The 23,346-nt window shown below is 55.3% G+C and overlaps 10 protein-coding genes across 10 annotated transcripts; 7 read left to right on the forward strand and 3 right to left on the reverse strand.

Annotated features, from left to right (window-relative positions):
- Window positions 1-248: 248 nt before the first annotated feature.
- Window positions 249-1,284, forward strand: B0H64DRAFT_378590 (glycosyl hydrolase catalytic core-domain-containing protein; the record flags this gene model as incomplete). Its single annotated transcript, XM_062802598.1, has 2 exons — window positions 249-883; window positions 942-1,284. 2 exons carry the CDS (start codon window positions 249-251, stop codon window positions 1,282-1,284), a joined length of 978 nt encoding a protein of 325 aa, XP_062653885.1.
- Window positions 1,285-2,304: 1,020 nt separating this feature from the next.
- On the forward strand, window positions 2,305-2,743 carry B0H64DRAFT_57187 (uncharacterized protein). The gene has a single exon (XM_062808454.1). It carries the CDS (start codon window positions 2,399-2,401, stop codon window positions 2,618-2,620), a length of 222 nt encoding a protein of 73 aa, XP_062653886.1. The 5' UTR covers window positions 2,305-2,398; the 3' UTR covers window positions 2,621-2,743.
- Window positions 2,305-3,245, forward strand: B0H64DRAFT_412211 (uncharacterized protein). Its single transcript, XM_062804906.1, has one exon. The coding sequence runs from the start codon at window positions 2,779-2,781 to the stop codon at window positions 3,115-3,117; it is 339 nt and encodes a 112-aa protein (XP_062653887.1). The 5' UTR covers window positions 2,305-2,778; the 3' UTR covers window positions 3,118-3,245.
- A 180-nt stretch (window positions 3,246-3,425) lies between these two features.
- Window positions 3,426-5,376, forward strand: B0H64DRAFT_412213 (glycosyl hydrolases family 43-domain-containing protein). The gene has a single exon (XM_062804907.1). It carries the CDS (start codon window positions 3,548-3,550, stop codon window positions 5,159-5,161), a length of 1,614 nt encoding a protein of 537 aa, XP_062653888.1. The 5' UTR covers window positions 3,426-3,547; the 3' UTR covers window positions 5,162-5,376.
- Window positions 5,377-6,384: 1,008 nt separating this feature from the next.
- On the forward strand, window positions 6,385-9,100 carry B0H64DRAFT_368318 (GMC oxidoreductase-like protein). The gene is made up of 7 exons (XM_062801971.1): window positions 6,385-6,957; window positions 7,015-7,047; window positions 7,098-7,363; window positions 7,442-7,568; window positions 7,626-8,090; window positions 8,152-8,927; window positions 8,984-9,100. Exons 1-7 carry the CDS (start codon window positions 6,750-6,752, stop codon window positions 9,011-9,013), a joined length of 1,905 nt encoding a protein of 634 aa, XP_062653889.1. The 5' UTR covers window positions 6,385-6,749; the 3' UTR covers window positions 9,014-9,100.
- On the reverse strand, window positions 9,075-12,932 carry B0H64DRAFT_452284 (cytochrome P450). The gene is made up of 5 exons (XM_062807195.1): window positions 12,496-12,932; window positions 12,390-12,436; window positions 11,545-12,318; window positions 10,062-11,474; window positions 9,075-10,007 (listed from the first exon to the last, which is right to left on the reverse strand). Exons 1-5 carry the CDS (start codon window positions 12,629-12,631, stop codon window positions 9,135-9,137), a joined length of 3,243 nt encoding a protein of 1,080 aa, XP_062653890.1. The 5' UTR covers window positions 12,632-12,932; the 3' UTR covers window positions 9,075-9,134.
- Window positions 12,933-13,390: 458 nt separating this feature from the next.
- B0H64DRAFT_412220 (Alpha/Beta hydrolase protein) lies at window positions 13,391-16,079 on the reverse strand. The gene is made up of 7 exons (XM_062804908.1): window positions 15,700-16,079; window positions 15,097-15,617; window positions 14,588-15,029; window positions 14,385-14,526; window positions 14,199-14,315; window positions 13,981-14,145; window positions 13,391-13,910 (listed from the first exon to the last, which is right to left on the reverse strand). The coding sequence occupies exons 1-7, from the start codon at window positions 15,850-15,852 to the stop codon at window positions 13,612-13,614; spliced, it is 1,839 nt and encodes a 612-aa protein (XP_062653891.1). The 5' UTR covers window positions 15,853-16,079; the 3' UTR covers window positions 13,391-13,611.
- Window positions 16,080-16,331: 252 nt separating this feature from the next.
- Window positions 16,332-17,579, forward strand: B0H64DRAFT_427660 (uncharacterized protein; the record flags this gene model as incomplete). The annotated part of the gene is made up of 4 exons (XM_062805798.1): window positions 16,332-16,515; window positions 16,600-17,190; window positions 17,396-17,465; window positions 17,508-17,579. Exons 1-4 carry the CDS (start codon window positions 16,445-16,447, stop codon window positions 17,577-17,579), a joined length of 804 nt encoding a protein of 267 aa, XP_062653892.1. The 5' UTR covers window positions 16,332-16,444.
- A 570-nt stretch (window positions 17,580-18,149) lies between these two features.
- B0H64DRAFT_412227 (permease for cytosine/purines, uracil, thiamine, allantoin-domain-containing protein) lies at window positions 18,150-20,288 on the reverse strand (the record flags this gene model as incomplete). The annotated part of the gene is made up of 2 exons (XM_062804909.1): window positions 19,362-20,288; window positions 18,150-19,210 (listed from the first exon to the last, which is right to left on the reverse strand). Coding segments are annotated over exons 1-2 (1,580 nt in total), but the record flags the coding sequence as incomplete, so codon positions are not given.
- Window positions 20,289-20,448: 160 nt separating this feature from the next.
- Window positions 20,449-23,103, forward strand: B0H64DRAFT_412229 (putative choline dehydrogenase). The gene is made up of 3 exons (XM_062804910.1): window positions 20,449-21,043; window positions 21,163-21,749; window positions 21,860-23,103. The coding sequence occupies exons 1-3, from the start codon at window positions 20,649-20,651 to the stop codon at window positions 22,720-22,722; spliced, it is 1,845 nt and encodes a 614-aa protein (XP_062653894.1). The 5' UTR covers window positions 20,449-20,648; the 3' UTR covers window positions 22,723-23,103.
- The last annotated feature ends 243 nt before the right edge of the window (window positions 23,104-23,346 follow it).

A 23,346-nucleotide genomic window follows, 5' to 3' on the forward strand; every position in this document is an offset into this window, starting at 1 on the left:
TTTCTCGCTTTTCCTATCCGTTGACGCCCTCTCCTGAAGATTTGTCTGCCGACGAGTCACTCGTTTCCTCAAGTCGGCGGCAATCGGCGAGAAGTGTGACAAGATTCGACAAGTTGATGCCTTTTGACTCTGAGGTTCCACTGCTTGCGTGTGCCGAACGTGCCGAACTCGAGGACGACGACTCGCCCGGTGTCGCCAACTTCCCATCCATTTTGCTCGAGCCACACTGCGCTCAACAGTTTGCGGTCATGCTGCTGTATACGACAGCTTTTGCCGCCCTGCTGGCGGCTGCCCCTTCATTCATCCCTCCGGTGACAGCCGCCTCGTCCAAACGTGGGCTCGCCTTCACACCAAATGAGACCACGCGGGCAGACGACAAGATATGGGTCGAGAAGCCGACGAGTTTGACGTGGTACTACAATTATGAACCCAGGCCCGAGCCGGTGTACAGCGATGTGTCGCAATCCGAGTTCGAGTTCGTGCCCATGATGTGGGGTGCCCCAGATAGCATCGACGACACCTCCTTTCTCTCCACCGTGGAGAGCCTCATCAAGGACCAAGGGGTCAACATCACCAACGTGCTTTCGTTTAACGAGCCCGACGGGCCGTTCGTCTACGGGGGCAGCAACATGGAGCCTTCTGCCGCCGCCCAAATCTGGGTCAACAACATGATTCCGCTTCAGGAGCTGGGGGTCCGTGTCGGCCTGCCGGCATGTACGGGTGGTTCTTCCGGCCTGCCCTGGCTGCAGAACTTCCTAGTCGAGTGTTCCAAGCTCGTCAGCACCGAGAACGAGCAGCGGAACTGCACATACGACTTTGTGACCATCCATTGGTATGGCAACTTCGAAGGGCTGGCCAGCCACATGGGGCAATATTCCGCCGCGTGAGTTCGATATGCCCGCCCCCCTAAAAGAGCCTAGGCTCACCTAACGGCTTTACAGTTTCCCGAATAAGACCATGTGGATTACCGAATACAACCTCAACGAGCAAAGCCTGGAGACTACGCAAACGTTTTACAACATGTCAGCGGAATACTTTGACCGCCTCGAGTCCGTCGAGCGTTACTCTTTGTTTGGCGCCTTCCGCAGCGACGTGTCGAACGTCGGCCCCAACGCCGCTATGCTCAGCGCAAACGGCAGCCTCACGGATATTGGTGCCTGGTATCTAGGCCGGGAGCCAACCGGTATCCTGCCTGGCTCATCGTCGGCGGCCTTCCGTCCAGTTCTTCCGCGGGGGAGTATCGCAGCGCTAGTCGCCCTGGTAGCTGTTGCCGTACTCACTTAATACCTCCGCTATGGTTAGAACGGCGCACTCGTCCTTGCGGTGGATGCATCACCCAGCAGCGGTGTGCATTACGATAAGAGACTCGTGGAACGTATTTAAGACATGTGTATCGGCGCTAATTCCCGCGTGCTATCTTGTAATATACCCTCGCATGTACATCCCCTTCCGGACAGCCCTCAAGATCCTGTATTTAATGACCCGGGTCGTATGAGAAGCGTGGAACAGTCCACACATGTCCGTAGGCTTAAACCGGCCACCATGTGGGACCAACGGGAACGCATGTATAAGAAGAAAGGGGAGGTGGCGTTTCCGGCTCTGCGCTGTTGAGATGCAGAACTGGGGCGTCGTTTATCTTTGGCTCTCTACGCCACCTTCCAAGTTGGAACCGGGCAGGGTAAGACATTTATTGCCAGGATACGTCTGCCTTCGCAAGATCTCCGTCAGTCTGTAGGCGGCACACAGTAGACAAGCCGAGCTATCCTGCCCGGCGTTGGTTCTCCTTGTTTTTGAGTACTTATCCTCTTTCCCGTATCGCCCTTACGGTTGTTCTCCCCGAGATAGCTATGGGCAATGACATGAAGAACTACTTGACATCGAGGTCAGTGTTGCCGTCGACTGGGATGCCACACCCAAGGTAGCCATCGGTTCAAGGGGTTCTGACGGAAGAGGATGTGAGTCTTGGACCTGGCCATGCTCGGTCCCCATGTCCCTCGGTCCAACACCCGAGAACCACAACAGGACCAACGGATGGTATAGAAACCAGTCGAGCTATATATAATGACGCCCCTTGTCTCGCTTTAATTGCTGGTGGTCACCCTTTCAAAACATGCCGAGTCAGGCACTTAATTCTAATGCCGGCAACGATCCTGGGCTAGGCCCTTGTCCTGGTCTGCATGTCTTCCTCTCACAACTTCGCCGGCCTGCTCTCCCAGTTCCTAGGTGTTCAAGGTCGACCGTCTTACCATTACTTCCCATCATCACGAGCCGCTAGTATTGGCGGTCTGGCCAGCCGATATGAGTGGCTTTAGGATTTGGGACCAACGGGCTAGCAACCACCGTGGTTGCTATTCTTTCCCATGGGGCTCGTCCACATAGAGTCTACCTCCTTAGCTCCATGGCAATGGTCAGTATAATTGTGTGTGCAATCGCATTCCAACAGGGTGATGGCAGTATTAACACCCCCCTTTTCAAGATCTATCTCACGCTCGTCACCGGCCTCGTCACAATCACCCCCTTTTCCTTCATTTACTTGAGGTTGGAAGATAACAGCCGCATGGCACGCTTCTTCACAGCCTACCTAGGAACGAGTCTAGGCTCTTGGACGCCTCCGTTCTAACTCGATAGGCACAGGTACGGTGGTTTCGTCCTGACCGGCCTTGCCTTGTCATACATCCTTCCCCGGGACAGTCGTATATTCCCAGTCTACTTCAAGTTGTCAACTATTATCAGGTATTTTCTGACCTTTATCTTCTGCTCCGTCAACCTCATCGTTCCATGAATTCTGGCCAACACCGCTGGGAAGACGAAGAAGTCAACCATGATGGCCGTATTCAATGTGGCAGCATCGCTCGGCGGCATCGTCGGCCCCGTTACGTACTCTTTGATGCCGTAAGCGCACCGGCATACCGTAGCGGGATCCGGAACACCACGGGCGTGTTTGTTGCTATGCTCGCCGTCTATTTATTGCAGGTCGGTAATAATAATGCTGCTGAACAGGCTGCAGGTCCGACGGCGAATCGCCAACAACAAACCCGCTTAACTACCTACATCCACGACTCACTCAATGGAGGACGAGCACGTGGATATCCATCCGCACGGGTAATGCTGGGATGACTGGAGACCGGGCGTTTGCCGGCCTGACGGACCGTGAGAATGATGAGTTTTGTTTACGTCTACTAAGGGGTGGAGATTTCTGTGGATAGGGCAGTTAGACGCAAGGATTTATTGTTTGAGGTGTCCTGGAAGACTTGCCTCTTGGCCGTTCCTCTCTCTCATCCGAGTCAATCACATCAGTCGCAGTTCCAGACCCCGCCCGGACACTGGAGCTCCCCCAACCTGTGCATGGCGGCTAAATGCGAGAGTGGAGTTTGGTGTTCCTTGGGGACGCCGGACCGGCGCATCCCCTCATCTCACATCGTCGGGTTTCGGATGTAAGTAAGTGAGGAGCTCGTACGAACATTCGTCACTTATAAACCCCATTTGCCGCCAAGTCAGTGTGATCTCAGACAAGCCAGTACACACAACTGGGACTCTGAATACCACCATGCCTCAAGTTCGCAACCCTATCCTCCCTGGCTTCAACGCCGACCCCTCAGTCCTCCGGGTCGGGGATGACTACTACATCGCCACCTCGACCTTCGAGTGGTACCCGGGTGTCCAAATCTACCACTCCAAGGACCTCGCCAACTGGGACCTAGCCATCCGTCCCCTGAACCGCAAGAGCCAGCTGGACATGCGCGGTGACCCGGACAGCTGCGGCATCTGGGCTCCCTGTCTGACGCACGACGGCGAGAAGTTCTGGCTTGTGTACACGGACGTCAAGCGCAAGGACGGTTCGTTCAAGGACTCCCACAACTACATCGTCAGTGCCCCCGCCATCGAGGGCCCCTGGTCGGACCCCTTTTACATCAACTCCTCCGGGTTCGACCCCTCACTCTTCCACGATGACGACGGCCGGAAGTGGTTCGTCAACATGCTCTGGGACCACCGCCGCCGCCCCTTGACATTTGCGGGGATCGCGTTGCAGGAGTTCGATCCCAAGGCCGGAAAGCTGGTCGGGCCGCGCAAGAACGTCTACCAGGGAAGCGAGCTCGGCCTCGTGGAGGGCCCCCACCTGTACAAGCGCAACGGATGGTACTACCTCCTGACAGCCGAGGGCGGGACGGGGTACGAGCACGCCTGCACGTTTTCCCGGTCACGCAACATCTCGGGCCCGTACGAGGACCACCCCCAGAAACATATCATAACGTCCAAGGACCACCCCCACATCGCCCTGCAGCGAGCCGGCCACGGCGACATTGTCGACACTCCCGATGGCCGTACGTACATAGTTCACCTCACTGGCCGCCCGATCACGCAGTTCCGCCGCTGCGTCTTGGGCCGTGAGACTGGCATCCAGGAGGCGTACTGGGGTGACGACGACTGGCTCTACGTCAAGGATGGCCCCACCCCCAGCTTGTTTGTGGACCTGCCCGGCGCGCGCGACGAGGACAAGTACTGGGCCGAGCAGCGGTACACTTTCGAGTCCGGCCTCCACAAGGACTTTCAGTGGCTCCGCACGCCCGAGACAGACCGTATCTTCAACACCGACGGCGGGAAGCTGACGCTGATCGGCCGCGAGGCTGTCGGGTCCTGGTTCGAGCAGGCCTTGGTTGCCCGGCGCCAGACGCACTTCTCGTACGACGCCGAGACGGTCATCGACTTCTCGCCGACTGATGAACGCCAGTTTGCCGGTCTGACGGCCTACTACTGCCGTTTCAACTTCTTCTACCTGACCGTCACGGCGCATTCTGATGGCCAACGAGAGCTTCTCATCATGGCGTCCGAAGCGTCCTGGCCGCTCTGCAACCTCCGGTTCCCCTACCCGGAGGCCGTCCAGATCCCAAACGAGGGCAAGGTTCGGTTGGCGCTCACCATCCGGGGGAGGGATCTGCAGTTCTTCTACGCCATGGAAGGAGAGGAGCTGAAGAAGATCGGCCCTGTTTTCGACGCGAGCATCATCTCGGACGAGTGCGGTGGCCACCAAAAGCATGGCAGTTTCACGGGTGCTTTTGTGGGTGTTGCCGCCTCCGACATCAACGGGACTGCTGCTCAGGCGAGCTTCGACTACTTCGTGTACAAGCCGGTGCACCATGAGAGCGATCGGTATGAGATTTGAGGAAGGAAACCACTAGTGATGATGTGATTCTGTACTATTACGCGCACCATCACGTCGAAACCCAGTTTCTTAAGTCTGTTGATTTCAGTGAACTCTGATATGATAATTCTCGACATACTACTTATTTACACCTTGTTAGTCAAGGGAATCTTCAAGCCTCCAAGAATGCCAACTCTGCGTCTGTCATGACCGAATACCACTCGCTTAGTACCCAAGCAGTACCCCAGCCCAGCCATGTCTGGTGTGTATGTTTGGTTTTAGACAATGGATTTCAAGATACCCTCCCGGGTATTTCAACCTCACGCATGTAACCGTTGGGTCACGGTTTGTTTGTCTGAGACTGGGCATTTGCAGGCCCCGATTCAAATTCTAGCCCGGAGAACATCTGTACGGGCCCTTCCTTGGCTTCGTTCACGATCTGTAATAGCGTAGTCTAACAAGTTGACACAAATGTGGGAACTGTGTCAGGAGCGCTCCCATTGCTCCTCCGTATCCACCAACTAGGTACCTACCTACCTAGCCTACGGTACAGTGTTAATACACTTGAAGTCCCCGGGCATTTCTCCCACTTAAGGTTGTGATTTGGGATGTTGATCTTCCTTTTTCAACAGCCCACAACGTTTTATCCATTGCCACGGCCATACTCACTATTCCACCAACTATTCGGGAGGGAATAGCAATACCTGCGAGTTCCAGTCTTCCAGTCCAACAGATGAGCTACCACTGTCATTGTTTGCGCGACTATGAGACTCTAACCGCCTGGGAAGAGTTGAGGATTGGAGGAGCAACGCAAAAGGTAGCCCGTTTTGCTTTGGGCCTCACCAGAAGGTCCGGAACAACGGACTTTGCGGTCACATTCGACATTCTGCGTTGGTCCAAGTGACCATTTTGTTTTCTGCATGCCAGGGTCAAAAACCGTGGCACCGCTGACGAAATCCCGGCCCGTGCAGATGGTTCCATGGATTTGTTGGCTCCGGTTGTGTCCCCTATTGGACCAAGCTCCCCTGCTCCTCTGTCAATGCCACTGTGGAGGTTGCACCCTGACGCACCTCATCTTCTGCTCAACCAGGCCATTGTTTCTTTCTTTGGTTCTCTCGAGGTTCTTTCCTTGGGACAAGATGGCCCGCCACGTTGCCGATCCGTCCTCCTGGGACGACGCATGCATGCAGGGGACACATGATGGACCGCGCGGGCTCTTGTCTGGAACTGGGATTTTGGGTGTGGTGAAACCCATGCGGCCAACAGTTTCCAATTCACACCCTTCACATCCCTATCCGGGCGGGAGGGCCGAGGTGAGGGGAATTGTCCATGAATGGTATGGTTCCCCTGCACCCCGACCCGGGATCCGAGCTCGAATGCTCGTCGACCCTGGCAGCAATGGCATGCTGGACGCGAAACCTTCCAGAACACGTTAGAAAATATTGTCTCTTGCATCCTTGGCCGCAAAGCGGCAAGCTTCGAGAAGGAAAGTAGGAGTGGGGGGCCATTTCAAGTGTACATATAGTCGGGGTCCTTTTCCTGTGTCTTCTGACTGCTGTCTTGCTCTCCAGGTTCCTGGAAAGCAACGCTTCGCCTTTCCTCAAGCACAATGGCACTTTCCAAAGTCTCCCTCGCCGCTGTTAGCCTGCTGCAACTGTTCGTCGCGGTAGACGCTTACAGCCCTGCCGCTCGCTCAGTCACCCACTCGACGGTCCTTAGCAGAGCTGATGACCTTCTGCCTGAATATGACTACATCATCGTCGGCGGTGGCACGGCAGGATTGACCGTCGCCGACAGGCTTACAGAGGATGGAAAGCGTATGTTGGCAGCCGTGTTGCCCTATGTGAAGCTAGTGCAGTCACTAACATGTATAGATTCTGTTCTTGTCCTGGAACGGGGTGTATTCCGTAAGAAGCCTCCTATCAAGCCTGGCCGTGCTGTGCTAATTCGTGTTTAGAGAACTCTTCCTCGGTAACGACGGTCTCCGGCGGCTTTTGGGGCCTCATTGACCCAACCATCACCTTTAACATCAGCTCCGTTCCCCAAACGGGGTTGAACAACCGCAGTGTTGCTGTGATTGGCGGCCTGGTTCTTGGAGGTAGCTCCGGCGTCAACGGCATGCAAGTACTTCGAGGACAGAGAGAAGATTATGACCGCTGGGGAGCTTACTTTGGGAAGAAATCCGAGTGGAGCTGGGAAGGCCTCCTGCCGTATTTCCAAAAGGTATGGTCGAGAATTCCCTGGCTATCACAGTGAAACTCTTGTTTAACTACTTGTAAACGCTGACTTGCTTGCACATAGGCGTGGAACTTCCACCCGCCCAGTCCCGAACTGGTCAGCCAGTTCGACATCAAGTACGACGCCGATTACTGGGGGAGCTCTTCCAACGTACACGCGTCTTTCCCAACTTTCTCTTGGCCAGTTCTTAGTGAGTCAAAATCTGGGTGTCAGTGATCTATGTGGGTAGGCTCTGACTCCGTTGTAGAGATGGAGATGGCTGCGTTTGGAGACATACCCGGGGTCGAGTTCCCATCCGATTCAGGATCCGGCGAGACTGGAGCGTATTGGCACCCGGCATCGGTTGACCCGGCCACTGTTCTCCGATCATTTGCGAGACCCGGACATTGGGATGATATCGAGGCGGAACGCACCAACTACCATACATTGACCGGGCAGAGGGTTCTGAAGGTTGGGTTTGAGGGCAAGCGCGCCACCGAAGTGGTTTTCGTTCCGGGAGACGCAACGGACCAGAGCCAAGCCCGGTCAGTCAAGGCCAAAAAGGAGATCATCATGGCCGCCGGTTCCATCCACACGCCCCAAATTCTGCAAGCAAGTGGTGTCGGGCCGAAGCAGTTGCTACAGAAAGCGGGTGTGCCGCTTGTCGTTGATTCTCCTGGTGTCGGGAGCAACTTTCAAGACCAGCCGTTTACCATCGCTCCCAGCTTCAACCGTAAGGGGACACCTTCATCTTTGATCGGACTCGGCTGACTGATTCAATCATCAACTCACAGTTACCAACTTCCCCTTCCACCCCGACTTCTACGATATGCTGTTGAACCAGACCTTCATCGCCGAGGCGCAAGCACAGTTTGCGGCGAACAGGACTGGGCCGATGTCGATCGCGTCTGGCAACTGCGGCAGCTGGCTTTCTCTGCAAGTCATTACCCCTGAGTCTTGGGAGGACATCGCGAAGCGGTACGAAGCGCAGGATCCAGCGGCACACCTGCCCTGCGGCACCGATAAGAAGGTGATTGCCGGGTACAAGGCGCAGCAGAAAGCACTGGCCAAATCCATGAGAAGCAAAGACTCGGCCGCTTACAACTTCTTCCTGCGTGGCGGGTACGAGGAGGGTTCCGTCGTTTACCTCCACCCGACCAGCCGTGGCACCGTTCACATAAACCCTGCCGATCCCTTCTTCTCGCCGCCCGAGGTCGATTATCGGGCGCTTAGCAACCCGACCGACCTCGAGGTTCTGCTTGAGTTCACTCCTTTTACCCGGAAGTACTTTTTGGAGACAAGGATGAACACGCTTGACCCCGTCGAGCTCTCCCCTGGCGCTGATGTGACGGCACCGGAGGATATCGAGGCTTGGCTCCGGTCTGTCATGGTTCCATCCTCCTTCCACCCGATCGGCACCGCCGCTATGTTGCCACAGAATCTGGGTGGTGTTGTGGACGAGGACCTCTTGGTGTATGGAGTTAAGGGGCTCAGCGTTGTCGACGCCAGCGTGATGCCCGACTTGCCCGGATCGTACACGCAGCAGACGGTGTATGCCGTGGCCGAAAAGGTGAGCTTGCGCAACTTTGGAACCTATCTCTGGGCAACTGTGCTAACAACATACAGGCAGCCGATCTCATCAAGAGCAGGGCATAATAGTGTACGGATTAGGGTTGATTGTTATGGACAGTTGCATGTAGATATAAACGTCGTGAAACTCTATAAACTCTATGAGTGGAAAACACACTGTCGCTCCCGTACTCCCCGGACCCTGCCCTTAGTCAAACACATCCGTGGCGTAGCGGTCATTCCGGACCCCTTCATACCACCGCGTAATCTCATCCTCGGTAGCCTCATCACCAAGTACGATCCTGCCCATGGCCTTCTTCACCCCTTCGCCCACAACTCTCGAGCCACATACATACACCCTGGCACCACTTTTCCACATGTCCTTGGCTTCCTCCCTGTCATGCCAGAGCCTATCCTGCACATGTTTACACCCGTGTGCCTCGCCCTCGTCCGGTTCGGCACGGCTGAACGCCCGCCGGACATCGACCGCACCAAGCTCTTGCCACTTGTCAAACTCTTCACGGTAGAGGTCATCCATCTGTGGTCCGCGGCAGCCTAGGAACAACAGCGCAGGGGCAAGTTGGGACCCCTTGGAAAGCAGCGCGGCCCGTTCTTGGATGAAGCCGCGGAAGGGGGCGAGCCCAGAACCAGCACCCACACAAATGATGGGGGTTTTATCCATGTGTTCTGCATCCGGTAGGCGGAATGCGGTGTGCGTAGGGCGCACCGAGAGGAGGAGCTTGTCCCCAGCGACGAGGGACGAGAGGTATGAGGTGGCAACGCCCATGTACCTCTTGTCAGGGTTGACGAGGGAAGGTGAGTCGAGCAGCGAGTATGTCAGCGTTGCCCGGCTGGGGTTGTCGAGGGGCGACGAGGAGATGGAGTATTGCCTGGGACGGATGGGCGGAAGTAGCGACAGGAAGGTGCCGAACGGAAGTGAGACCGAGGGGAACTTGTCTAGGAGATCGAGTATGGAGGCCCGCTTGAGGCTAATTTCGCCGGCGTACGAGGCACCGGCAAGCTCCTGAAGTTGTTGTTTGGTGTTATCGTCACTGGCTGCATCAGCTAGTTTTAGGATTCCCTGAATCATCTGTTAGCGGAAAGCCCAAATCAATTTGACGTTCCCATGACCTACCCTCTTCGTCGCCGGCTGTGAAAGTTCGACGTAAGACCCAAGTACATCGTAAACCGGAACGGGCGTGCCAGTTGGTAGAGCGGTCCATCTGTCTGACCCGATGGTAATATGCGAGTCCCAAGAAAGTTTGAACTGCCGCATGACTCGGCTGATGCTGTCCTTTGAGTTGACGGGAAGCACGGCGAGATAGTCCCCGACTTTGTATGTCACCCCGTCCGGGAGTTGGACTTCCATATGCTTCTTTGGTGAACTGCCGGCCGCAGTGAGTACCCTCTCCGCGAGCACAGTCGCTTCCTTGACGTCCTGGCGGAGGGTGGAGGATCGGGGGCTAGAGAACTGAACGTCGAGGCTGTCTGAGTTCACGGTTTCGTCGGCCTCAGGGGCTCCGTCCGCAGCGCCGTACTTGGCCTCGATAGCCGGCCAGAAGACGTCGTCTTCCCACTGCTCGAAGTCGGTGAACATGTCCCCCTGGGCCGCGTCGGTCAAACCCATGTCGCAGACGGGAGAGGCTCCACGAGCTTTCATGGTCTGACCAACGAGTTTGGGGACCTGGTGGAAGGTCTGGGTCCAGTCGTGGTGTCCGCAACCGAAGACGGCGTACGAAACATTTTGGAGCTCGTTGGCTTTGAGGCTCTTCAACCAGGTGCAAAACTTGGCCGCGTTGTCTGGCGGCTGGCCCTCGAAGGACGCAGTGATGATCACCACCGGGCGGTCCGTGGGCAAGCTCTCTGTGGCCGTGTCCATCGGATCAACCACCGTAGCCGCATATCCGTGGGATGCTGCGTCGGTCGCAAGCCGCTGGGCAAGGCTTTCGCATGTGCCTGTGTTGGACCCGTAGAAGATGCTCATGGGCTTGGTTTCCCCGGAGAGAGCAGCCTTGGGTGCTGTCGTCCTGGAGTGCCCATTCGGTTGCTTGCTAGGGGTGGCGTCCCCAGCGAGCCGACGCTCCAACTCGGTCGCGGTTTGTCCGTCTCGAAGAACGGCCCGCATGTAAAAGTCCTTGGGCTTCGTCGTCAGGGTCTGTTTGTAGTGCAGCTCATAGCTCGGGTCATCTAAGACAAAGTTGAAGTTCTGGAGCAGCATGGCCATGACGAGGACGGCCTCCTGCCACGCGAATGGGCGGCCAATGCAAGCCCGCATGCCAGTGCCGAACGGCTTCCAGCAATCGGGGTACTCCTTGGTCAGGCGCTCGAAACTCTCGTCGAGCATGCGCTCGGGCACAAAGTCCTTGGCCGTCTCCCCGTAGACAGCGGGGTCCAGGTGTGACTCGGCCAGTAGAAGAGCGAACCTCTGGTCCTTTGCGACGAAGTATTTGCCTCCGATCACGGTGTCTTCCTTCGCCGCACGGGCAAAGATTGGGATCGTGGGACACAAGCGCAGTGACTCGCGGAGAACGGCGGCAATATAAGGGAGCTGCCAGGACGGTGCCCGTTAGTCTAGCTCCTGCTACAAACTCAGGGTCAACGGATGCAGCAGCCCTTACCTTCTTGATGTGCTCCGCCTGAATCGGCCCTTTGCCTATCACATTATCTACCTCTTCTTGTGCCTTACGGTAGGCGTCGCGGTGCTTGATTAGGAGATAGAATGTGAAGCTCAGCAGACCTGAAGTCGTCTCGTGGCCGGCGATGAGGAAGGTGATGAGGTTGTCGATGATGGACGAGTCACTAAGCTTCTGTCCCGTCTTCGGGTCCACACCGTCCAACATGGCCGAGAGCAGATCCTTTCGGCCGGTGTTGTGCTTTCTCCTTGTGTCGAGAACTCCCTGGGCTGTCTTGCGCAAAGTTTCGATGTCTTCCCAGTACTTCCGGCCCGCTTGTTGGTAAAATACCGAGGTCAAGGCTGGCCGCATGGCGCGGGCACCTGATTCGGAAAGGAAATCGCCCATGGCGCTGATGAACGGATGCAAGTCGTCGTGGTAGTACGAGTTGAAGCGGAAGTTCATGGTGCACAGGGCCAGCGTGTCGAGAGTGAGGCGCGTGAAATCGTCGGTCACCATGATGGGCGCATCGGGGCCATGTCGTGCCCACTTCAGGGCTAATTGCGCCGCGATTTCGTGCATTTCTGTGAACATGCCCTGGATCGAGCCTGGGCCAAAGGCGGGCATGAGGATTCGATGGGCAACTCCCCAGTTGGTCTCTTCTTCTCGGGCCGTGAAAAGGCCATCGTGGACACCGTTCCGGATCTCTTCGAGCGGGCCAGAAACAGGTTTCTTGAATCTCTTGTCGTCGCATAGTTCGTGCACGAGTGCTTGTGAGCTCTAAACGGTCAAGTCAGCGGTAGTCGTGGGTAAAGAAAAGGTGAAGGGGCCAGCGAGCTGCTCGTGCTTACAACAACCACCGACGGACCGGCGGGCAAGTTTAGGCGGTAGATTTCCCCTAACGGTTCAGTGAGCCCCTTTTCCCCTTTTACACCAGCAATAGCCATGAGAGCTTACCATATTCTCTGGCGAAGTCCTGGAAAGTCCGAAGAGGGAGCTCGGAGTCGAAGGCGAAAGCGTTGCCAACCAGCGGGAGTCCTGGGGGGGTAGGTATCGGCGTTGTGCCTGTCGCTGTGTTACTTGTGTCTGGCATGATGGGTGTAATGCGTTCGGTTTCTGTGCACCAAGGGCTGTTGTTGTGCTGAACGGGTGGGATATGCTATGGACCACCTTGAGGGACATGCCCTTTTATATCCAGTGTCTGCCCGCCAACCCATGTTTCACATCCCTTTTTTTGCCCATCGCCTTCGGGGATCCCTGCTCCCTGGCATTGTTGAGCCGCGCTTCTCGTCATCATCGCGCGTCCGAGTCTCCGCTGCGAAACAGCTTAATAGCTTTTCCATGCCCTGTCGACCCCTGGACCTGGACGACTAATTCTTAAAGTGCTGGGGCTGACCTGGGTGGCGCCGGGATTCGGAGCCCTACTTTCCATCAACTCCGATTCTGTGGACTGAGTGGAACCTCGGTACTGCAACGTCGGCTTTGCCGAAGACCCCATCGCACTTGTCGCGGCCTCAATGCCGTCCCGCTGCCGCGTGTCGGGGCATTCTGCGCCTCATCTTTTGACCCGATGACGTTTGAGGGGACGATTGAGTGGTTGTATGAAGTGGTGTATTGGACGTACATAGAAAAGGCGCTGCAATGTCGGTGCAATCCGGTGTCCGGCGGGCCCTTTCGTACGCCCCGTTGATCACTTAATATGGAGACGGGGTTGGAGATGCAGACTGCCCCGGTGTGCGCTCCTTGAGGTTCTATCTCAAGCCAAAAACCACGAGTTATTCATAAGCCCGTTCCCCGCTCGCCCCTTGGACGCAACACACCAACGCTAAGGCTATGCCTGTGTTTTATAAGCAGAACAAGTAGGGTAAAGTTAGACATGCGAGGTATTACGGTGTTAGGCACTGACATTGATGCGATTTGACCGTCACTCGGACTCACTCCATGTTATATTAGTTCAACCCTGCTTGTATCTTATCACATGGCCGGTTCATTGTTACGTATTCCGAAAGAGCACCCCCCCACGCCTCGTGCACACCAACTACGGCCGACGGGCTATCATCTCATCTGTCCGCCCTAATAGTAGTGAACGGCCCCATCCGCCGCATGGTACCCAATCATAATGAAGTCCTTGAGGATCGCAGAACCGTTCCGCAATAAGTCGGTTTGCAAGTCCGTGCAGGTCTGGAAAATGTCCCACAGATAGCATTCCGACTCGGGATGGGAAGGGACCGTGTTTGTGACGTCGAACACGTTGTCTGGGCCGCTAGTTGAGTAACCCTCAGACGCGGTGGACTTTTGTCCCGTTGCAACGTCTTTGTCGAACATGACTCTGTTGAAAATCTGATACGTGGTTTCGGGTTGGTACCAAGGGGCTATTACAACTGCAGTAAGCATTACTGGTACGGAAGTCAAACATGTTCAGAACGTTTTTCACGGAGATACCTTCGTGCCCAGCCTGAAGGACACGCGTGAACGACAGGTTTCCATGCTGTCGAACGTATCCCCCAACATATGTTTTGTTGGTGTGAAGTTTCGCGTAACCCGCTTCGTGGAACTTCGTGCTGAACTTCGACTGGATTGCCAAGCTTATCTGTTCCCCCCCGTACCCTGAACACGAGTTAGATGGGTTGAACAAACCGTGAAAGACTTGTTTGACTCACAGTTGCACTGATAATCGCGGTCGCCGTACACCAAGGCAACTTTGACCCCTTGGTCCAAGAGCCTGCCAAGGATCTCGAGGTTCTTTCCCAAGACGAAATCACCAGTCGACATAAATGCTAGTCACATACTGTCAGCCGGCGCTACGTTCGGTCAATATAACGTTCCTAGGTAGGGTTCCAACAAACCACTCCATACCGCCGTCGAGATCCCGGTCATATTGAGCGGGACTCCCAACTCGTCCTGGACTTTTTTGGAGTTCAGGAATCCACCTGCATATTTGGGTGGGAACGAATGCGGCATAGTGGCAGTGATGTCGTAGACGTTCCTCTGTGCCTGCAGTTAGTTGTCATGTTATGTGCCTTCGAAGGTCAAGACCGAAGAGACTTACACCGCGGCTCTCTACCCCTTCCCACATTGTAGCGAAGCAAAAGTAGTAAGCGTCACTACACGCCGTGTTGACCTCCTCTACATTGCCCACTCCGGCCGGGTCTTTGGTTTCGGCGAGGGATCGGCAAGCTTCGACCCGGTTGCGGCATGCAGGAAAGCTATCGATGGCATCGTTGTACTCTGCCTCGGTGATCACCTGGATGCCGTACGTGTTGTTGTATGCCATCTGCGGATACGAGGGCATCTGTGTAAGAATCTCGATGCAACCGTTGATGATGCCCACCGTACCGAGCTGGAGTGGAATAACTGTTTTGGAACTAGATCTAAGCGCGGTGCTCTTGCTCTGTTCGGCAAAGTAATTGGCGAATGTCGGGCCGTAATGGCCACCGTAGGACTGGGCCCAGATGCTGACCTTGTTGTCTTGTGGCTTGTATTTCGGAAACCCGTGAGCAAGGCAGAGTCAGCCGGGCGCTTTTCTGCGGGGAACAGAAACAACAAAGGGATTCATACTGTCTCATCCATATCTGCATAAAGTGCCATGCGGCGATTGCGGCAGTGGAAGTCGTGTTCGGTGTTGACATCGGGTCTTGCGATGGGAAGGTGCCGAAAAGGAAAGTTGAGTTCAGCTCGGGTGCCGGTGCGCCTGGAGGTAGAGGTGAGACTACGTATGGCAATACGGTTTCATCAATCGTTCCGTTCACCAGTCTATCATAGGAGTATCCTGCTTGGACAGGCTGGTCGATGTAGAGAAGGTTCACCTCGTTGTTGAGTGACCACGGGTTCAGGATCGTGTCTCGGGAGTTGTGGGCAACGAAACACGGCCCAGTTTCCCCGACAGCACTCGGAGTAGACGGAGCCCCGGGGCCTCCTTGGAGCCATAGCGACAATGGTGCATTATTTGCGTCGTTTCGAGCTTCGAAGAACCAGAAGAAAGTGTGGATATCGTAGAGCCGTCCTTCGCTGGTGTTCCTAGGGAGATTGACGTAACCACTGTAAGACTTGACCCCCGGGGTAGTTTCGCAAATCCGAGTCTTCGATTCGGTTCCATCAAGTCAGCTCGTGTTATAACCACCCCCGGAGGAGCTAAACATTGATGTGCGGTGGGAAGCTCACTCGTTTGTATGTTAACGTAATCCTGGGGTCGAGAAACGACGCAACACTTTGGTGCTGGGCAGGATCGGGACCCGGCGAAATGGTACAGTCTACCCCGACAGCCAAAAGGCTGAGCACGGCAAGGAGAGTAAATTTCCAAAGGGACAATGCCATTGTAACTCGGGGGCGGGCCGGGTGGCTCCGGCGTGGAGTGTAGCCGAAGAAAGGTGCAGCTCAGGCTCCGTGGCCTCTTCTACTCTACTCGGAGTTGCTGAAGCTGGTATGTCTTCAGTTGCAATTTCGACTTTCGAGTGCTTGGTTTTCATCCCCATCGTCCTGGGAATTTAGGGTTGGGAAGAGGATTCAGGGAGTGAGTTAAGTAACGGCCTCTATGATTCTACTTATTCAGTCTACCTATTCAGACACGTATCTAGAAGCCCAATCTCCCGATTACGTTCGGAGATGTGTTTGATTCGGTCTTGTGGAACAGCATTCCTTTCACCCCGTGGTCTCGGCGGTCCAGTCGAGCTGAAGCCCCTGAGGCTTGCGACCCCTGGCTGGCTCGGCGCGCTTGTTTCCCTCTTCCGGTCCGAGTTATGTTATTGGTCTGCGCCTCATTCCCACCGAGAGCTGAGCTGGCGCGTTTCGCACAAGTCACGTTATTAATTCCGAGCATCGCTCACGACACGTGGGAAGTCTCTTGAGTTCTCCCGTCCATCCACGGATAATCGCCTGATCAGGCTTAAGGAGCGAGAGTAACGCTGCAATGGAGCCCAACAAGGTTCAGCGCACCGTTAAATTCTTCAGCAAGGTTAAAACAGGATGCCTGACGTGCAAGTAGGTGCGGCCCGGCGTTGCCGATGATGGTCACTGTGACACTGTCACGGGGTCACGCTTGAGCTAATACTTCCTGTGCATTAGGAAACGCAAAGTGAAATGCGATGAAGTGAAACCGCACTGTCGCCGTTGCACCGGCTCAGGCCGCAAATGCGAAGGCTACCCCCAAGACCGACCAAGCCCCCCTCCGATGTCCGTGGGTGCCGGTCCCGAGTCCCACTCCGTGCTCTTCGCCTCCCCCGCCGAAAGGAGAAGTTTCTTCTACTTTCAGTCTCAGGCCTGCAAGCCCCTGGGTGGGCACTTCAACTCGTCGTTCTGGGGGCGGGAGGTGATGCAGGCAGCCATTCATTACCCGCCAGTCCGACACCTCGTCATCGCCATTGGCTCTGCATACGAAGCTTTCGAGTCAGGATCAACCGGCCAAGAGACACAGTTCATCTTGCAACAATGCAACCAATCTATCGGGCATCTTACCACCCTAGGACGGCCCACTGATGCCCCGTCAGTGGAGGTCACTTGCTGCATTCTCACAGCATCGCTACTATTCGTCTACCTGGCGAGCATCCGCGGCCACCACGCCGAAGCCTTTCAGCACGTCCGGTCTGCGGCAAAGGTGTTACAAGACTTCGAGCGATCGGCAGGTTTAACTCAAAAGCCTAATGGCACTACTCCCGTGTACCCTGTCCCGATTTCACGCCTTCGCTCACTCCTCGCCGCCATTTACGGGCAACTTCGTAGCATTGCGAACGACACCTATCTAGAAGCGGGTTCCCCCGACCTCTTAGTGACCGACTTGAAACCGGCAACTGTTTTCCCCTCGGTCCAAGAAGCCCATTCCTATGTCGAAAACTTGGTGAATAACACAATGGCCTTCCTTCAGGCTAGCGAGTTTCTCTCATCGTCTTCGACAGATAGACTCCAGGAAACAGTGGCCCGTCATCGAGGACTTTGTCAGGCACTGGAGAGCAGCCAGAATGCGTTGGACGTCCTAGAAAAGACCATTCCCAAGACCGAGGATTCACAGGATCGGGAAGGTATCGCCATCTTACGCGTTTACCACTTGAAGATTGCTATCTGGCTGCGGATCGACATTTTCCAACCCGGGGAGCGCGAGACGGCCTATGACGACTGGGAGGCTCATTACGAGGAGATGTTGCGACATTGCGAGTTCCTCGTCAAGAGACAGCAGGAATCAGGAAGCTCGTATTCGTGCTCGTCGGGCCTGGGATACATCGGGCCGCTGCATATGATTGCGGCCCGATGCCGCAACTCTAGGCTGAGGTGGCGGGCCACGGAACTGCTTTTATCCTGCTCACGTCGTGAAGGGTTGTGGGACGCGCAGGTGGCAGGACAAATCGCCGCGCAGACCATACGGTTAGAGGAGCAAGCCGCGGGCTCGCTTGTGACTGACGATATGAACGTGCCAGGAGATAAGCGGGTACGGGAGGTCAAGTTTGAGTTCCAGGGGCAAAAGGGGGCCGTTGTACGGTTTATCACGGTCGATGACTGGAAACAACAGCGAGCGGGAGTTGAAAAAGCGATAGAATTGTGATTCAGGCGAGTGTCAAGGGGGGGGGGGGGTGCCGGGCCCTATCAGGACCCGGATCAATATTTGCACAGGAGAGACTTGAGGGCGGGGACAAAGGTATTCTATGCTAATCAAAAAGTACCTAACTATTATATTTCAGTCTTCCGTCGTTAAACGGCCGGTTGCCACCACCCAAGTGAATGGTCGCTCTTTTCTCGCCTACCACGACTGGAAGTTCACTTCTAAACCATGCCCGGGTTCAATTCCAACTACCTACCTATTATCTTCATCTCCAACCATCGCATTGGCGGATACGACACGATCCCAAAGCCGCAGCCAAGCCAAAGCCCGACATCACTCATGCCCGCTCTCTCCGCCAACGGGCCAACGTACCATGCTTGGTACATACCGAGAATCGCACCCACCCACCCGAGGAGAAACGCGATCAAGGCCGAGATGCCGACAGGCAGGTACTGTTTGTTCTCCCACATTGCCCAGTCGAATTCATGGTTCCATCGAAAGAATACATGCTCCTCAATGACAATGACAATCATGATCTCAACCCAGTATCCCATGAGAGCGAGGAAGTTGCCAAAGATGACGAGCAAGTTATCTCGTCCTGCCAAAGCGAGAACAAGGGCGATGATAACAATGAAACATGTCCACACCCATCTCGGCACGACTTTGCCGTAGCGTCCCAGAACCTGCACTCCCAGCGCGGCCGAGTAAGCTCCCGGGATGCTGTTGGCGATGATGCCTAGTGCGATGATCACGCTGCAGAGCTTTCCGAAGCCGGCGAGGCCATCAAACGCCTCCACGATCAACGAGCCCGTGGAGATGGCAAATGCGTCAGCCCATGCTGTGTGAGAAGTGACCCCGGATGCAAGTCCGATTCCGAGGAGGTAGACGAGCGTGAAAGAGAAGAAAAGCCCGGCGAGAGTGAGCAAAAATATCTTGAGTTTAGAAGTCGTCTCTGGATAATACACGTAGAAGTCCGAAGCCGCGGCAGCCCATGAGTTGGGTACATAAAAGCACAGGGAAAGGAAGGAGAGTCGGTTCGCGGCGAGGGTGGCCGCGTCACCGGTGGATTCGAGCCCCGAGTCGAAGTGCGGCTCTGCACAGCCGATCAACGCGAACAGGGCTAGAATCGGGGGAATCCACGCGTATCTGAGGGCCTTGAGTCAGTAACGCTGCTTAGGGTTGTATCTAGGTAGTCTGTATGTTGTTTTCCGGGGGATACTAGTAGCGTGTGTCGAAGTTCAAGCTGGAAAGCTATTGGGGACCGACAGAAGACAGAGTCCAACTTTGAGTCACTCACCTTTCATATGTGTGGAAAATAAACATGCCGAAAACGGCAACAATCCAACAGACGAGCGAGACAACAACAATGCCAACCGCAATTGACATGGTCCCACCACTCACGGCCGATAGAATCTGCCCCGATATGATGAAGTTGAGCGTAATGTACCCCACCATGAGGACAATGTTCAGGAAGCACGGTAACTTGGACGGCCAGTAGCCCATGAAGAACCGCAGCACCACCATTGTCCGGTTCCCACTGCATGGTCCCCACATGGCCATGTACGCTGTGGACGCGCAGCCTAGAAAGCAGCCAAAGATGGCACACAAGACACTATCTCTGAATCCCAAGTTGAAGACGAGCGGGCCGAAGAGGCCGGTTGTCATATTGTTGGCGGAAATGTTGGCACCGAACCATAGAATGAAGACTTGCAGGTCAGCTACTGCCGATGCCGGCTTTCGTTCTTGTGGGAGAACACGCGTAATGCCGCGGGCTTCAAAGCCGGATAGCCCTTCAATCCGGTTGTTGATACGGCGGAGTGTATCAAGCAGACCGGACCGCCTGCTTGGTGATGATGGAATTGCAATCGATGTTGAGGTTGACGTGACCGCCGTCATTGGAACGGACTCGGCCGCGGTCTTTTCGCCCCTCTCGGGGTCAAAGGTGGGATTGACCATTGCTAAATTATCTTGGTTTGTCGGCATCCTGCCACTGGGGTTCAGCCGCACAAACTGACACCAACAGGCCTTTGGGGGTGATCAACTGCAAAATGTGTGGATAGCGAAAGCGTAAGATGATTACAAGAAGCGGAGATGGACGGGTCTGGACGTGATGTCTCGAGGTATATGTACATATTCTGCGTACTAGGCCCATATCAGGTGCGTGTCACATCTTGCAAAACCACCCCCGCAAATCCGCGCGGTGTCTGGTGAACTCTGGGTAGGTACATACCCTTGAGTTGTCACCTCCTGAACCTCCCTTTGCACCAAGGCCCGTGCAGGAGACCATATTATGCCGTGTAACGACCGTAAGCGGCGATCCGAAGTCGGGAGTTCAGACCAAGTGTCAGCACAGAGTCTGATTGGAACCGTGGGAACTGGGGTCGGCACTCGTCACGGAAGCCCCGCATCCATGGTTGCTTGTGGCTGCAGCGATGCCGGAAACGACAGACGACAGCATTATCACTCGAGCGAAACGGCCTACTTACCACTTGAGAGGGGTTCGGCACAAACCGTTCATGTTCCCTGACTCCGTTATCAGTCAAAGTCAAAGTTAACCAGAGCCCGCCGTGTCGAAACAGAAATCATGGATCGTTTGCAAGTCGCCCCAGAAGACTTCGTGGAGAACAAGTTCGACTTCATTATCGTTGGCGGCGGGACCGCCGGTCTGGCTGTTGCTGCCAGACTATCCGAACACCCACGCTTTAAGGTTGGAGTCCTAGAAGCTGGCCCGCTGGCGGTTGGTGATAGCGAAGTGAACTGCCCTGGATTCGCTGGCCGGGCACTCGGTACCCCGTTGGACTGGGGATTCGAGACGGCGCCACAGAAGTCCCTAGGTGGGAGAACAGTGCCATGGGCTCGAGGCAAAGTCATCGGGGGTTCCAGCGCGCTAAACTACATGACATGGAACCGCGCCGCACGGCAGGACTACGATGACTGGCGCGACCTCGGCAACCCGGGTTGGGGATGGGACGACCTCTTGTGAGCTATTTCGAACCGTTTCCCTCTCAATATGTGACTCATCTAGTTATGCTCCAACCCCAGGGAACGGGTGATCTTTGCAGTGGGCAATCCGCTGAATCCAGGCTAAAACAGTACAGGCCGTTCTTCAAGAAGAGTGAATCTTTCCACGAGCCGAGCAGCGCCATCCAGAAAGAAACCCCTGTGGCACTTCACGATGGAGTTATTGGACACAGCGGCCCTGTTCGGGTATCATATCCTCGCGAATTCACCGCAACCCACAAACTCTGGCACCGTACTCTGAACTCGATTGGCGTCGAGACCAATGACAACCACCTCGCAGGCAGCAACACCGGATGCTGGACGAGCGTTGTTTCTGTAGATCCTCGGAACGTCACAAGATCATACGCTGCAACAGCGTACTATGAACCGATTTCGTCCCGGTCCAATCTGTTTGTCTTGACGGGAGCCGAGGTCGACGAGATTCTGTTGACCAGGGACGAGAATGCCCCCAGCCCCTGGAAAGCCGAAGGCGTCCGGTTTTCCCACGGCGGAGCGAAGTTTTCTGCTTTTGCGCGCAGAGAAGTCATTCTGTCAGCCGGGTCGGTACAGTCTCCCCAGATTCTAGAGTTATCCGGCGTTGGTGGTAGCGCTGTGCTCTCCGCTGCTAGGATCACGGTGAAAGTGGACAATCCAAATGTCGGCGAGAACCTTCAAGACCATTTGAGTATGTCACCTACATTCACCCTCCCCCAATCGGCCTTTCTTGTGTTGCCTCATCCAACCCTGCACCATTTGCACCCTTTGAGACCTCGCTGGCTAACCGTGAGCACACAGCTACAACATCGGTCTTCGAAGTCGACCCAAACATGAGTAACCCGGACGACCTGCAAGTTGATTCTGTCCTTGCCGCAGCGCAGAAGGAATATCTTGAAGCAAGGACCGGGCCGCTCACCATTCTTCCTGTCTCGGTTTCATATGTGCCAGCGGCTAAGTTCATCCAACAGGACACTCTAAACATGCTGCTCTCGTCGGCGGCCACAAACGCTGTCCGTAGCCCGACCGCGGAACGCGACCGCATGCTTCATCGGCGTTTTGACAGCCGGTCTAGTATGTTGGGTCACGTCGAATTCATCTTTGATCTGGGCGACTGGGGCATTGGCAGACCTCCTGGTATTGCAAGCGGGAAGAAGTACGCGAGCTTGTTGCAGATTCTGCAATACCCTTTCTCAACGGGAAGCGTTCACATCAAACCGGCAACCAAGGACAACGAATTGGGGCCGCGCCTTACCATAGACCCGCAATACTTTGGGGGAACGAACGGTCATCTGGACCTCGAGATTGCTCTCCACGCCCATCGGTTTGCCGAGAAGATTACTTCGGCTCAGCCACTAGCGTCCATCATTCAGGCCCAAGTATGGCCATCGCCGGCAGAAACGACAACCGACCAGGATCTACGCTCATGGCTGAGGCACGTCGCGACAACAGATTGGCATCCCGTTGGGACGTGTGCCATGGGGGGAAGTGCAGGAGCAGCTGGCGGTGTTGTTGACGAAAGGCTTCGTGTCTATGGGGTTGAAGGGCTACGTGTCGTCGATGCCAGCGTGATGCCGTTACAAATCAGTGCGCATTTGCAAGCGACGGTATATGCGATTGCCGAGAAAGGGGCGGCAATGATTCTCGAAGACAATAGTGTATGAATTACCTTGGTATGAAACGTGACGCACGCCTATGCATATGCCGGTCTGGCCGCCCAACATCACGATTTGGACAAAGCCCACCGTCCATACTTCAGATGAGTTGAGACTTAAGCACCGCAACGACTGCAAATCAAGCGTCAAAGCCTCGGGCTCCCTGGTAGTGTTCTTGCTGGATATCTAGCCCATGTCGGCGCTGGGGACACTGGTCCTGGATCGTGAGACAGAGACATGCACTTCAACATCGGCTGCTTGCCCATGGTGTCACAGGGGTGATGTCTACGTAGAGACCTAGGGCACAGTACCCCTATCACGCCTCTGGAATAACTGAACATGCAACTTGTGAGGACGTTCCGTTAGGGCCGAAGGTGAAAGTTAGCTGGCATTGCCACTTGTATGTGCTGCTCCAAACGTGACGGAGGTGATGGGCATTGTTCAAGCCTCTTGAACTGGCTAAGGGTACCGAGTTAATAGTTAATTAAGCGATCGATATCTGATCAGTTACCAACGATGGGATATCGATACTACGAATACACGTGAGGAAAGTAAGGGGAGGTCGCCACTAGCACAAGTAGCAGAACGTTACATGCGTATCTCGGTTAAACCTGAGGAGACGAAGATCTTCGG

Source organism: Chaetomium fimeti, assembly GCF_033439085.1.
Source record: "Chaetomium fimeti strain CBS 168.71 chromosome Unknown B0H64scaffold_13, whole genome shotgun sequence".
Taxonomy (NCBI): Eukaryota; Fungi; Ascomycota; class Sordariomycetes; order Sordariales; family Chaetomiaceae; genus Chaetomium; species Chaetomium fimeti.